Genomic DNA, 15,069 nt, shown 5'->3' on the forward strand with positions numbered 1-15,069 from the left:
TATATACACCTCAGCAAAATGGGGTTACTGAATGAAAAAATGGCCATTTATTAGAAGTCGCTCGTACTCTCCTCTTTCACATGAAAGTCTCTATAGAGTTTTGGGTAAATGCTATCTCTATTGCATATCACTTGATCAATCGCATGCCTTCCTCTATTTTGGGTGGTTAAATCCTGTACTCCATCCTTTTTCCATCTCAGCCTTTATTCTCCTTTCCTCCTAAAGTGTTTGGCTGCACGTGCTTTGTTTAAGATGTTAGACCCCATGTCTCCAAATTAGAACCTAGATCCCTCAAGTGCATCTTCTTGGGTTATTTCTGATATCAAAAGGGTTATCGTTGCTTTTCTCCTGTCCTAGGTAAGTACCTTGTCTCAACTGATGTTTCCTTTTTTGAAACCACTCCATATGTTGAGTCTTCCATTCCATCTACTCCTCTTAAAGCCCCCACAAATGATTTTCTTGTTTACAACATTACCCATCATAGTCATCTACCATCTCGTCCTCCTATCACCTAGGTATACTCTCGTAGGGTTCACTAGCACCATGAGGCACCTGCATTAGCATCTGATCCACTACCTCTATAAATTGCCTCGCCCTCAGATCCGGTTCCTTCTACTTCTGACCCTAATCTTCCCATTACTCTTCGTAAAGGTAAGCGCTCTTGTACCTATCCTATCTCCTCATTTGTTTTCTATTACTCTTTGTCTTCATTTTCCAAGTCTTTTATTGTCTCTTTAGATTATGTGTCTGTTCCCAGCTCTATGTCTGAAGCAATTACTCATGATAGGTGGCGAAGGGCTATGGAAGAAGAGATGTTGGCTCTAGAACATAATGATACATGGGTTCTAATGGGGTTACCCAAAAATAAAATGGCCATTGGGTGCAAATGGGTTTTCATAGTGAAGGCTAATCCCGATGGGTTTGTGGCTCGGTTGAAAGTTCGGTTGGTTGCTAAAAGTTATACCCAGATGTATGGTATTGATTACTCTGAGACATTCTCCCTAGTGGCTAAAATGATCTTTATCCAGCTATTCATCTCACTTGCAGCTTCATATAGTTGGCCTCTTCACCAACTTGACGTAAAAAATGCCTTTTTACATGGTGATCTTCTTGAAAAGGTTTTTATGGAGCAACCTCCAGGGTTTGTTGCTCAGGGGGAGTCAGGAAAGGTATGCAAACTGAGGAAATCTTTATATGGCTTAAAACAATCTCTACAAGCTTGGTTTGGGAGGTTCAGTGAAGTAGTGACTTAGTCTGGTTTACATAGGAATGCTTAAGATCATTCTGTCTTTTATAAGCAATCTAGTTCTAGCATCATTCTTTTGGTTGTTTATGTTGATGACACTATAATCACTGGCAGTGATGATGTTGGCATTCAAAGTTTGAAAAACTTTTTGGCTTCCAAATTTCACACAAAAGATTTGGGCACTCTAAAGTATTTTCTGGGAGTCGAGGTTTCTTGGAGTAAGAAAAGGATTTTTCTCTCTCAACGCAAGTATGTGTTAGATTTGTTGACTGAAATGGGCCTAATTGAGGCTAAGCCTTGTGACACTCATATGGTTCCTAATGTGAGATTGAAGGTTGAGGATGGAGAGATGTTTGGTGATCTAGAGAAATGCAGACAGATAGTTGGAAAATTGAACTATCTTACAATAAATCGTCCAGATATTGCTTTTCCAGTGAGTTTGGTGAGTAAATTGATGTCATCTCATAGGACATCTCATTAGGATACGGTCCTCCATATTTTGAAGTATCCAAAAGGAGCCCTTGGACGTGGAATTCTTTACAGTGATCATGGTCATAATAAGGTAGAAGGATTTTCAGATGCAGATTGTGTTAGAGTATGTGCCCTAGAGCCAATCTATTATTGTAAAATTGACTCTGTAATAAATGTTTATTTATCAATAAAAGGCATATTCTTCTACATTGTGTAAATCATAGTTATATGTAACGATATATGTCCTTAGGATGGTAGAACCGTGACGAGGGTATCAAGTGTTTCAAATCTTGATAGTGAGAACCCTATGATCACATATGGTGGTCATTCTAGAAATGTCCGCAGCCCCAGTATTAATTTGACCAAGGACACAAATAATACGGTAAGGCTATCATAGTGTTGAACGACCTTGTTGAGAGCCAGTGACGGATTTCACTTGTCAAGGTTGTTTGCCGACAACCTGGTGCAACGTATGGGTGCTTGCGAGAGGCAAGTTCACTGGATAGACCCACCAGAAGATTCCACATGGATGGTAACCAAGTGTCTATGGAATAAATCCTCTAATGGATGGTGGTGCATATGATCCTTAGTCTTGAGATCACCGGAACGCCTTATGCGCCGATTGGTGTAGTTTGACACTAGCCCAACGTAGTTCTACTCAGAGCTATCAATATGGTAGTGATTGGCTACATTGAGAAGCGTATCGAGACTATGGTAGATCGACAAAGGATTCATCACTCCTGGGTACGGGAGAAGTTATCTCATGGGTAATTTAGTAAATGGCAATGACACTAAATTTGTGGCCACAGTGGGATTGAGTTGGTGCTCAATCCAATTTGATATTCCTGTCATTGGTCTAGTAACTGAATACAAACATGTCGATGATATTTGAGGTTGACACTATTTATATACCTCAGTCTCGATGAGATAACAGATGATGAAATGATTTGATTGCATGGTAACCATATTGTTGACAGGTCACGGTTTCGCTGAATTCAAATCTATCGGGTGGCCATGATGCCTTGCTAGGGGCCAATCTTGGTCTGTGTGTAGTGAGACGATTAATTGGTGTTAATCGCGATACTACACACTGCCGATATGATGAGGAGCCTACGGGTCACACATTTAGAAGATAATTTAAGAATTGTTTTTGTGAAAGGGGTATTTTTATCTTTTATAACAAAAGGGTATTTTGGTAATCTCACAGTGCAATTAAATTTGCTGAGGTTGTTGCTTGTATTTAATTTTAATATTAAAATTAAATTAGTGAGATTATATTTAAATATATCTATGCATATATTTAAATGAATTATTATTATTAATTAAATGTTAATATATTATTATATATTAATTGATTTTAATTATAATAATAATTAATTAATTAAAATACCATAAAGGGTGTGTTTGGTTGCAAGGTTAAATTAGGGTTGGAGCCCATGACTATTCCTTATTGGACTAGGGTTTTAATTGTTGCCCTATATAAGTGCAACTTGAATTAAAACAAGAGAATTCATTCATTCATTCAATAATTAAAAACCCTAGCCACCCTTTTTACTCTCTCTCTCTCTCTCACGCCCCACTCATTGATTGAAGAGAAATATTCTTTCTCTTCTTGACTCATTGAAAACCTTGATTCTTGAAGCCATCAAGAGGATCTAGCAAATCCCTTCATAGCTCTATGGATTATATTCGTGTGGACAACGTGAGTGTGATTCTACTTTGAATCGGGAGCGAAATCAAATCAGAGATATTGAAGGACCCTCCAAACATTGGTAATGTATTCCGAATCCTTGTATGGGTTAGACTTTGATTTTACAGATTTTGTTTACGCTGTTTTTCGTTTATAACATTATAATCTTTACCCGGATTTTGGGTCGTTAAAGTGATTATCAGATTCGTTTTGTTTTATATTCTGTCTTTTTCCACTACGCGATTCTGTTCACTCACTTACAGTGGTATCAGAGCCTCGGGTAATTGATTATAATGTTTTTACTGACGTGTGATAACATGTGGCTTGTTTGATAACATGTTAGTGTAAACTGTTTATTAAAATCTGTAAAATATGCGTTCATTGCATGATTTGGTTAATCAATTGATTAAAATAATGTGTTGATGAATGATTTATTGTTAGTTGGTGTCCTGGTTGAATGCTTGTGCATTCGATCCAATTTGGATTTGTATCGTTAAGTGAAAAACTGCAAAAGGGTGCATTCGATCCAATTTGGATTTGTGTCGCTACGTGAAAAATTGCAAAAGGGAGTACTGTGTGATTCACCGTTTTGTGGCGTTAGCCACAGAGAAATAACACTTCGCTGCGGTGAGAGACAAAAAGTGAATCTATCCACAGCGAAATAAACCTTCGCCGTGGCGACCTGCCGAAAAAGTAGATATCACCACGGCGAAATAAAACTTCGCCACGGCATGAAACTCCTTGGAACATTTTTGTGTTTTCTGGAAGTTTATGGCATTTGCCGCAGCAACCATGTGTATGAACTTCGCCGGGGCGAATAATTTATTTGTCGCGGCAAGAAAGCTACTGTTTTGTTTTGCTTTTCTTTTTTTTTTCCGCACAGGGGGCCAAATTACAGTTTTTGAACCTAAAAAGCCAATAATAATTCTATACATATAAGAAGGGTAATTTAATAATTCCACCCACCCAAATTCAAAATGTTAATTTTGGATGTATGCAATGTTCATGTTTGAAATTACATGGTGGGCACATGAGCCTTAGACCTTTGATATGTTTTTGTAATTTTGGGTTTGCTTGTAATTTTATAAAGAAATAGGACCTATGCGCCCTGCCTCTCTCTCTCTTATATCTCCATGTATTTCTTCTTCTCATCTCACTCCCCTCGTATGTAACGCGAGGTTTCTATTTTATCGATGTAAATTAGAATAGGGTTTTATTATAAAATACTTTGTAATGATCGTGAAGAAGAAACGAAGGAGCTATGAAGAGGAATAACTTGAAGACCCAAGATTTACTTTTAAACCCCTAGGTTGACCCACCGATTCCTCTAGGCTCGAGGAAATCGATTTTAGTGGGCCATGTACCGGCACATTTTATTTTGTATAGAATGCATGCTAAGGTTGAATGTTCAATAACATGCCAAACAATGACATTCTAACAAAGATAATGATCTGGTGAGACATTAAATAAAAACCCTCAACTTAAGTATATTAAGTCACGTATGTCTTCCATCACCATGGTTGTAATCAAACCACTGTTTGTCGGAACCTTGTTCGCCAAAGTGAAGGAAAGTGAAGGGTACACTTCTATCAGTGGGAGGTTAAAATTCATTGGAGTTTTCCTTAATGGTGATGAGTCGACTTAAAATGACAGTTTTTCTTGTTCGCCAAAGTGAAGGTTGATAAACACGCCATAGACATAGTAGAGTAGTACACATGTTCTGTGTACGTGGCAACATGTAGTGTCTACTCTACTGATACTGGGAATCACACTTGAGGACGACGGCTAGGCTTTGGATTGTGTGATTGGCTTGTTGGCTTGCTTCACATTTGAGGTTGGTAGTGAGAGCTATCAACTTGTGTGGATTAAGTTTGTTGCCCTACCTAATCAACCCATTTTTGGCTTGTTCACCAAAGTGAAGGTTTGAAATGGGCTAGATGAGATCTCAGTCCACTAGGAAAGCCAACGGGCTTTCCTGAGTTAAAAGTAAGGGTTATTGGCTTGAGGAAAATAGTGGGAGCGATTATTTAATAAAAGACCTTAGTAAATAATGAAAATAAACATGATAATAACCTTACTTTTCTGTATTGTAGATTCATTTAAAATGAGCAATATCAACCTACGATCAATAATCGAAAAAGAAAACAGGCTGGATGGATCTAATTTCTCGGACTGGTATCGAAATCTTTGGATTGTGCTGAAGTCCAAAAAGATATTATATATCCTTGTATTTGGCTGAGCCTGATCCTAATGCCACTCAGGAAGTAAAGGAAACTTACCAAAGGTTCCTTGACGATGCTAACACTGTTTAATGCCTTATGTTAGCATCGATGACACCTAAGCTGCAAAAGCAGCATGAGAATACGGACACTGCTACCATAATTCTACACCTCAAGGAGCTTTTCGAAGGAAACGCTCGACATGAGAGGTACAAGGTGTTGAGTGCATTGTTTAGAAGTTGCATGGCTGAGGGAGCCCAAGTTGGTCCTCGTGTGCTCAAGATGATTGGGTACATAGAGAGGCTTGAGAATTTGGGATCTGGGTTAGATGCAGAATTACAAGTGGATTGAATTATGCAATCCTTACTAGATACTTTTTCATCATTCATAATGAACTTCAATATGAACACCATGATGAAACCTTTGTCACAGCTTCTGAACATGCTGAGCACTGTAGAGTAGGACATGAAAAAGTCCAAGCCTATTTTACTGGTTGCTACCAATAAAGGAAAAGGTAAGGGCAAGGGAAAGGCCAAGGCCAATCCCAAGCCCAAAGGACAGGATGCTCTTAAGCCTGAGGGTGGCGTTGGGAAAGGTAGGAAGGTAGTCTGCTTCTATTGTGGCAAGCCTGACCACTGAAGGAAACACTGGAAGACTTTCCTCGCAAGCAAGAAGAAGTTAGACGCTTCGACTTCAGGTATGTACATGATTGAGATTAACTTCTCTCCTTCAACATCTTGGGTCATTGACACAGGGTGTGGTACTCACATTTGTACTGATGTGTAGGGACTAAGGTAGAGTAGATTGCTCGCCAACGGAGAAGTGGACCTACGAGTTGGAAATAGAGCATATGTGGCTGTATTAGCTGTAGGGACTTATTGGGTTCGTTTGTTTTGTTATTTTGGATAGAATTTTGGGAATAATATTGGAAGGATTTTGGGAATAATATTGGATAGTTGAATAGGGTTAGTATTACGAGGTAAAATTTAAAAATTCATAAAAAAACCCCTTAGGTTTGCTAATTTAACTAAACACCCCAATATATAAAAATTTTATAAAATGACAAAAACACCCCCACCCACCCACAGTGCCAGATTCTAGCCACCACTGCTGGAATCTAGTCGAAAATAACGTAACAACGCAGACCGGTCAGATCTGGCCGGTCGTGCATTGATATGACCTTTTTCGGCTAGATCCACCACTGATCTGGCCGAAAAATGCTAGATCTACAGCTAGTTTTGGCCTTCGACGGCCGCAAAAGGCCAGATTTGGCCGTCAACGATGGTCATCGTTGTCGGTCAATGATGGCCAATTCTTTGGCCGTCAGATCTGGTGTTTTTCGGCCATATCCAATGTGGATCTGATCGGAAAAGGCCTGACCGGTGAATTACCGGTCTTTTTCGGTCGTTTCCATGCCGTTGTAACAACGGTGGTTGCCGGAATTTGGCAACTATGGGTGGGTGGGGGCGTTTTTGTTAATTTTTAAACTTTTTTTCTAGGGGGTGTTTAATTAAATTAATAAACTTAAGGGGTTTAAAAGTAATTAAAAAAATAGAATAGTATTTCTCAAATAATAAAACAAACAAGTATTTTGAGAATAAGATTGGGAATATGGATAGGAATAACAAAACAAACAGAGCCATTGTTTATCCTTGCCTACGGGCTTATTATTAGAACTCAAAAATTGTTATTATATACCTGCAATTTCTAGTAACATTATTTCAGTATTCGCTTTGGATAATATAGGATATCGTTTTGAAATTTCTAATGGACTGTTGTCCTTTAGTTTGAATGGTATTCTAATTGGAATTGCAAGGTTATATAACGGATTATATGTTCTTGAGTTAAACAATAAGGATATTCTCAACGTTGAAACTAAGAAAGCTAAACATAACGATCAAAACCATACATACCTCTGGTATTGTAGATTGGGTCATGTTAATCAGACCCGCATTGCAAAACTTCAAAGGGCTGGAATTTTGGATAATACTTCAGTCATTTGAGGTATGCTAGTCATGCCTTTTAGGCAAGATAACCAAGTCACATTACGCAGGACAAAGTGACAGGGCTACTGAACTGTTAGGCATCATCCATAGTGATGTATGTGGTCCACTAACAGTTGAAGCCAGAGGTGGATATTCCTACTTCATCACATTTACTAATGATTTCAGTAGATATAATTATGTCTACCTCATGAGACATAAATCTGAAGCCTTTGATAAGTTCAAAGAATTCAGGAATGAAGTATAGAATATGTTTGGTAAAAGTATTAAGGCTCTTCGGTCGGATCGAGGAGGTGAATACTTGAGCTCAGGGTTTTCTGAATACCTGAAGGAATGTGGGATAGTATCACAACTCACCCCTTCGTATACACCCTAACACAATGGAGTGTCTGAAAGGAGGAATATGACCTTACTTGATATGATTAGGTCCATGATGAGTTTTAGTGATCTGCCTGTATCATTCTAGGGTTATGCCCTGGAGACTGCGACTCACGTATTGAACTGTGTGCCGTTAAAGTCTGTAGATAAGACTCTATATGACTATGGAGTAGGCAAAAGCCCAACTTGTCTTATCTAAGGATTTGGGTTGTGAAGCTTATGTCAATAAATTGACTTCGAACAAGCTGGGTCCAAAATCTGAGAGATGCATTTTTGTGGGGTATCCTAGGGAAACCAAAGAGTATTATTTCTAACACCCAGAAGAGCGTAAAATTTTTATCACTCGTACTTGTGTCTTCCTAGAAAATGAATTTTTCCTAAGAAGTACTAGTGGTAGAAAAGTAGAACTTGATGAAGTTCTAGAACCACAAGATACATTAGACCAATGATGGGAAGGTGTGCCACAAGAGGTGGTTGAACATCGTGAGGAGGTCACTCCACAATCTGTGGATCAAAGTGAAGCACCTCAAGTAGCACAAGAGCTACGTAGGTTTGCGAGAGTACATCATGAGCCAGAGAGATACGGTTATCTCGTGACTCAACATGGTGACGTACTAGTCTACCAAGACGATGAACCTAGAACCTCAAAAGACGTTATGTCAGATCCAGATTTCGTTAAATGGCTTGAAGCCATGAAATCTGAGATGGACTCTATGTACCAGAACCAAGTACGGTCTCTGGTGGAACCACCTGAAGGGGTAAAACCCATAGGGTGCAATAGGTCTTCAAGAAGAAGACTGGTATGGATGGCAAGGTGCACACTTATAAGGCACGACTGGTTGCCAAATGTTTCAAACAAATTCATGGTATTGACTATGAAGAAACCTTTTCGTCGGTTGCCATGATCAAATCCATCCGGATTATGCTTGCAATTGATGCATATCATGACTATGAAATTTGGCAGATGGATGTCAAAACAGCTTTCCTGAACGGAAACCTTGAAGAGGATGTGTATATGACACAACCCGATGGTTTCGTTCTTGATGGGCAAGCTGATAAGGTATGCAAGTTGCAGATGTCCATTTATGGACTCAAGCAAGCTTCAAGGAGCTAGAACATTCGTTTCGATGAAACAGTAAAAGAATTCGGTTTTATCAAGAACGAAGATGAGCTCTACATTTACAAGAAAGTGAGTGGGAGCGCAGTAGCATTCCTAGTGTTGTATGTTGATGACATACTTCTGATCGAGAATGATATACCGAACTTGTAGTCGGTAAAGACTTGTTTATCCAAGTGCTTCTCCATGAAGGACTTAGGAGAGCAGCCTACATCCTCAGAATAAAGATCTACCGAGATAGATCACGTCGGTTGCTTAACTTAAGTCAGAGTACATACATTGACAAGGTACTGAAGAGATTCAGTATGAAGAATCCAAGAAGGGTTTTCTTCCGATATCACATGGTGTTTATCTCTCTAAGGAAATGTGTCCTAAAACACATGATGAAATTACCCAAACCCATTCAGTATGAAACGACTGGTTAGTTCCCTCTTAAACCAAAAAAAAAAAAAAAAAAAAAAATTGCCAAAACCCATTTTGATGTTTCAGTCGCGTCTCAACTTCATTGCACACCAAAACCAGTAGTCCTCCAAAAATCGTTGTAGATTTGGCATTGTGGATATGGCCGAAAAGGCCAGATCGACACACGACCAGCCAGATCCAACCAATCGTGTTGCCATTCTGGCAGATTCCAGCCACCTTCCCGCGGTGGTGGCCGATTGTCGGCAATATGTGGGAGTGTTTTTGTCCATTTATAAACTTTTATTATGGGGTGTTTAGTTAAATCACAACTTAGGGGTTAAAATAATCTAAATTTTTCAAAAATGTTATTAAGAAATGTACCAAAACTTTGAGAATCCTATTCTATTTCCAAAAATGCTATTAAAAAAACTTACCAAACGAGCTATTATCTGGTATATTTTACCGTCTTTAAGATCAATTAATATCTAATTCATCCACATTTTTATAAAAATATAAAAAACAACCACAACGTTAGTGATATGCCAAGCCTTCATCCAAGTTTAAAATTAAAAATTTATTTACCCCCTCATATTATTACTTACCAACTTAACAAATTTCTTAAATCGTTCGCTCAATTATAAATATCCAAATCAACCTTGAACTTACAATTATCTATACCCAAGCAAGGTTACACATTTAGTTGATTTTTAGATAAATAAAACATATAATATTGTGTTTTTAAAGGGATAAAATAGCTAAATAATACAGAAACTATAAAATGAGGTTAGTATGAATGAAATAATTTAAACATAATTAAATAAATAATAGATGTTGAAATATTGCTTTATCAACTTTAGAAGTAATTATATTTAGTTAAGACGTTAAAAGTATTAACTAGCCATTTTAAAAAAGGACATAACTAGATAGTCAACAATAATTATTTAAAATTATAGTGTTTAATGAACCCCAGAAATTAGTTGAAATACGTGTAAACTAGTCTGGATACCCTGATAATTTATTTAAAACAAATTTGATTGTAATCAACATTTTGAAATTTGTATTATGAGACAAACAAAGACTAGATCTTTTATAAAACCTTTAAGTAATTTTAATTTAGACAAAATCAAAATACTGGTATTTTAGTTTGATTATTTTTTTTTTTTTTTTTTTTGGTAATGATTATAAAAATAAGGAATATAAAAAAATATTGTTTAAGTTGGTAAGTCATGGAAAGGGGTAAAGTAGATTTTTAATTTTGAAACAATTAAATCATTTACACACGAATATTTCAATCATTTAAAATATTTCAGTTAAAGTTATCGATTTTGAAATGTCTTATTATCTCAAATAAATTAGTGTCTTATTTATGATAAAAATGGTCTCTGGGTGATATAAAATGAAACTTTCACATCATCGAACATTAAACTTTCATAACTATCTTTAGATAGTTTAGCGGTTTACTTAAGACTTTTAGGTGTATTACTCAAGAGGTTATGAGTTCAAATCCACACAACTATTAATAGGGGTAACCAACCACTGAAGGTTTACCTGACCGTTAACTTCAGGATCTCAATGGACTAATCAAGGTACGCGTAAGTTGATCTGGACACTCACTTCCATATAGTTAACCATATCCAAACACATCAAAAACACAACTTCACATCATCAACCATCTCCAAACATATTAAAAAAAAAACTTCAAAATCAAATCTAGAAAGAATGAAATAACAAAATAGCCATGACATACTGTCTAGTAGCGACGACCATGGCCTTATCCAGCGGCCCTCGTTACAGCCATGACCTTCAATTTTTTTTTTTTTTCTTTTTTGTATAAACTTCTGGTTTTAGATTATTTTTCTAATTTAAAAAAAAATAACGAGGGAGATTATGGTTGATTTAAGTTTATTTTCTAATTCAAGTTTATATATAATGCGTAGAAAGACTTAAATACCCCTTGACGGTTAAGTATAATATTTGTAATTTAAAAATTGGGTGGAACAGATGGTTCCGAAATTAGGGGTGGGAAATAGATTTTCCAAACCTAGGGTGGAAAAGAATTTGATCTAACTTTAAAATGTAATAAGTGTGACTGGAATTCAAAATGTAGTTAACCCGACCGTTGAAACCCCTTCACCATGGAATTGGAATCCTATAAACAAAATCTGTACCCGACAAGATCAGTATCAAGCTTATTTCAATGGCGAAATCTCATTTGCCTGCATATGCTTCCTCTTCCGCAAAAATCCACCCCTCAAACGACCCCGAGATAGACCCCAATTCCTGTTCCCTTGAGAAGTTCAAGCTTTACGAGACCAGAGCGGTGAGGGTTTTTTTTTAAACTGTAATTTTCCAATAATTGATAAACTAAGGGCTATTCAACTGAATTGAGTTTGGGTGTTTTTGAGCAGAGGTTCTATTTAACTGGGAGTGACAGGAACAAGAGGTTTTTTCGAGTGTTGAAAATTGATCGATCAGAGCCGTCTGATCTAAATATCAGCGAGGATCCGGTGGTTTATTCCCCTCAGGAAATCAAAAACTTGCTTCAACGGATTGATGAAGGAAATCGTGCTACCGGCGGCCTCAACCCTGTGGCTAAGGTTTTTGGTATTGCAGGTTAGACTTATTATTATTATTATTTTGAGGGATAAAGATTTTATTATTACTATTATATTATTATTTTTGTGCATTTCAGTATATAATTGAGTGTTTTTTTTTTAATTATTATTATTTTTTTAATTTTGTAAAGGTTACATTAAGTTTTTGGAGTCATATTATTTAATTTTGGTTACTGATAGGAACCTGGATTCTTAACACTCAAACAGAGTACAATATACCCAAACAGAACAATATTCCAACACAGATCAGAGACAATTGAGAAAGCACTAATATGAATATACCTCTATATTGATTGATACAGAAATGGATAACAACAATAATGAAGAACAATTAAGAAAACAGTACTGAATGTAAAGATAACCTAGCAATTCGAGGAGCTAGGGGCCTCCCTTCCAATATCCCACCAAAATATTCTCTACCCTTTACAATTCCTATCCCTCAATTTATACTCACAAACGTCACACCAATTCCATTGTAATTGCCACGTGGATAACTAACTCCCACTTGCACACCATGCCATTTGCCCTTATTATTCCTTTTGTAAATTTGAGTTGGATGACTTGGGGTCTTATCATTTAACAAGCAAAGACAAATTGGATGTATTTGCAGTCATGCAATATACAGTATAGATGAGAGGCAATTGATAACGATTCCTCATGTCTCTATTCAATCAGATGTGGCGCATTCGAAAACCGAACTCAAGTATTTTCCTCTTGTTGTATTTTTAATTTATTTGGCCATAATTCATTGGGTTGAAAAGAATTTTAATTGAATTTTTATGGAGCTAGGCAGTTTAAAGTCGTGGATATATTCTTAAAAGAATTTTTTATTTTTTACTTATTTTTCCTTTCTCGACTGCTGTGATCTTTACTTTACTAGTTGAATTCATCATTTTAATTTAGAGCCAGAATTGGTTCTCATGCCTGGTTATCTATTTGTTGTATGAGAAAATGTATAATTGTTTTTTTCCANCAAATAGTATATTTGTTAGGGGTGTATTTGTAAACTTTTAAGGTATTTTTATCATTTTTTAAACTAATAGGGGGGTAATTAATTTTTTACAGGGTACCCCAGAAAGGAACCGGAACCTGCATTTTAGGTTCCGGTTCCTTGAATTGAAGAACCTGCATTGTGTGGTTCCGGTTCCAGTTCCTTTTTTTGGGAACCTGCACTGTGTGATTCCGGTTCCGATTCTCCCGGATAATGGAGGATACCCGGAACCGCTCACCCCTAGTCATAATAAAGGAAAGACCAAATAGGCAAATACCCTACTTGTTAGCACAAAAAAGCACCACAAAAGAGTATGAGGGCTTGTTTGGTAGATTATTTGAAAAATATTATTAAAAAAGTGTTATAAATTGAGTTGAGTTAGATTAAATCATATAGGAAGATTTTGAAAATGTGTTTGGTAAAATATCTGGATAAAATATTAAATAGTTGTTTAGTATATATATATTTTTTTAAAAGTTTTTAAGATAGAATAATTGTTTGGTATATTTTCTAAAAATATTTATTATTTTATTCTGAAACTTTTTTTTTTTTTCAGTTTAAATAATATTAAATAGTTGTTTGGTAATTTTTTTATCAGTAAATTAAAAAAAAAAAAATCTCCATAATAATTTCAACTACTAATACTTAATTTAAAAACTAGAAATTAAGCACATTACAATATCATAAGTTCATAATGCATTAATACATATTTAAATTAATAATAGTAAGCTACTAGTAATCAATTCTTAAAATCCTTAATTCCATCAACAATTAGGACATGGATAGATGTTGAACCCATATATCACTAGTTATGTTATCCCTAAGAGTTGTCATGTTGTCTGTATACATTGATACGATTGATACGATCACTCCTCATCCTCTTCATTTTCTTGCCCATTTTCCATTTAGCAATCTTCATCCTCATAAACTCTATCTTCATTAAATTCATCGATGATAAGGTCCTCCATATTGAACATTCTAATAAAATTATAAACTATACAACATATCATAACAATTTAAGCTTTTCTCTCCAATGAGTAATTGTTCATGTCTCGAAGAATAGGGAACCTACTTTTCAAAACACCAAATGTTCTCTCTATAATATTCTGAAGCGATGAATGTCTGTAATTAAACAATTCAAGGGGTCCATTCTAGTTGCGACGTCGACCGACAACATGGTAAATGACCCGTCTATGAGGGGCAAGGAACCCACCTCCATTCACATAACCGGCGTCTACTAAATAGTATTTACCTATAATAAAATACTGAATATTATCAACTCAATGACGAAAAAAAATGTTTATCGTATGCTAAAATACGTAGAGAAGTTAATTATACCTGGTGGAAGATGTGGGAAACTAGAATTAAGATTGTCTAGAACTAAATTTAAAATTCTAGAGTCATGGTAGATCCTTCCCACCTGACGACGACATAAGTGAACAACATCTTGAAGTTGCATACAGACATCACATTTTGTGACAATGTTCCTTTATGATTCTGATACAACTCGACTAACTCAACAGGTGCCCAAGCATGTACATGTGTACCATTAATAGCTCCAACACAATTTTGTTGACAAAAATTAATTTTAATAATATGATAGGACTAACAACATACAAGAACAATGACTATAACTACCAACAAATTAAAGATAACAAGACAGGTACCTTAAAGAAAGGGTAATACTTTGGGTTGGTCGATATCTTCAATGGAACATCATGTAAGTCAGGTGGCTTGATAAATATTGATTTCAACTCGCAAATCGCATCACAAACTGTTCCAAAATATCTAGAGATTGTCTCACTAGAGTGTTGGAAATCCTCCATACAAAATCTACAAAATCTATTTGTTGCATTTTGCCCCATTGTTGTCAGAAATATCAGTAGTTGCTCTTGAATACTCATGTTCTTGGTTGATTGCAATTGCCCTTGTAGTGC

General features: G+C 36.2%; 1 protein-coding gene across 1 annotated transcript; it reads left to right on the forward strand.

The window, feature by feature from the left end:
* The first annotated feature begins 11,649 nt into the window (after positions 1-11,649).
* Positions 11,650-12,337, forward strand: LOC116137117 (phosphoinositide phosphatase SAC1-like). Its single transcript, XM_031422807.1, has 3 exons — positions 11,650-11,846; positions 11,935-12,139; positions 12,273-12,337. Exons 1-3 carry the CDS (start codon positions 11,724-11,726, stop codon positions 12,335-12,337), a joined length of 393 nt encoding a protein of 130 aa, XP_031278667.1. The 5' UTR covers positions 11,650-11,723.
* The last annotated feature ends 2,732 nt before the right edge of the window (positions 12,338-15,069 follow it).

Source organism: Pistacia vera, unplaced genomic scaffold, assembly GCF_008641045.1.
Source record: "Pistacia vera cultivar Batoury unplaced genomic scaffold, PisVer_v2 Contig320, whole genome shotgun sequence".
In the NCBI taxonomy this organism is placed as follows: Eukaryota; Viridiplantae; Streptophyta; class Magnoliopsida; order Sapindales; family Anacardiaceae; genus Pistacia; species Pistacia vera.

Bases quoted from the DNA above. Each gene is read 5' to 3' on its own strand.
- LOC116137117 (XM_031422807.1), top strand. From the start codon at position 11,724: ATGGCGAAATCTCATTTGCCTGCATATGCTTCCTCTTCCGCAAAAATC. The intron at 11,847-11,934 runs GTGAGGGTTTTT...GTTTTTGAGCAG, and splicing joins AGCTTTACGAGACCAGAGCG to AGGTTCTATTTAACTGGGAG. The intron at 12,140-12,272 runs GTTAGACTTATT...AATTTTGTAAAG, and splicing joins TAAGGTTTTTGGTATTGCAG to GTTACATTAAGTTTTTGGAG.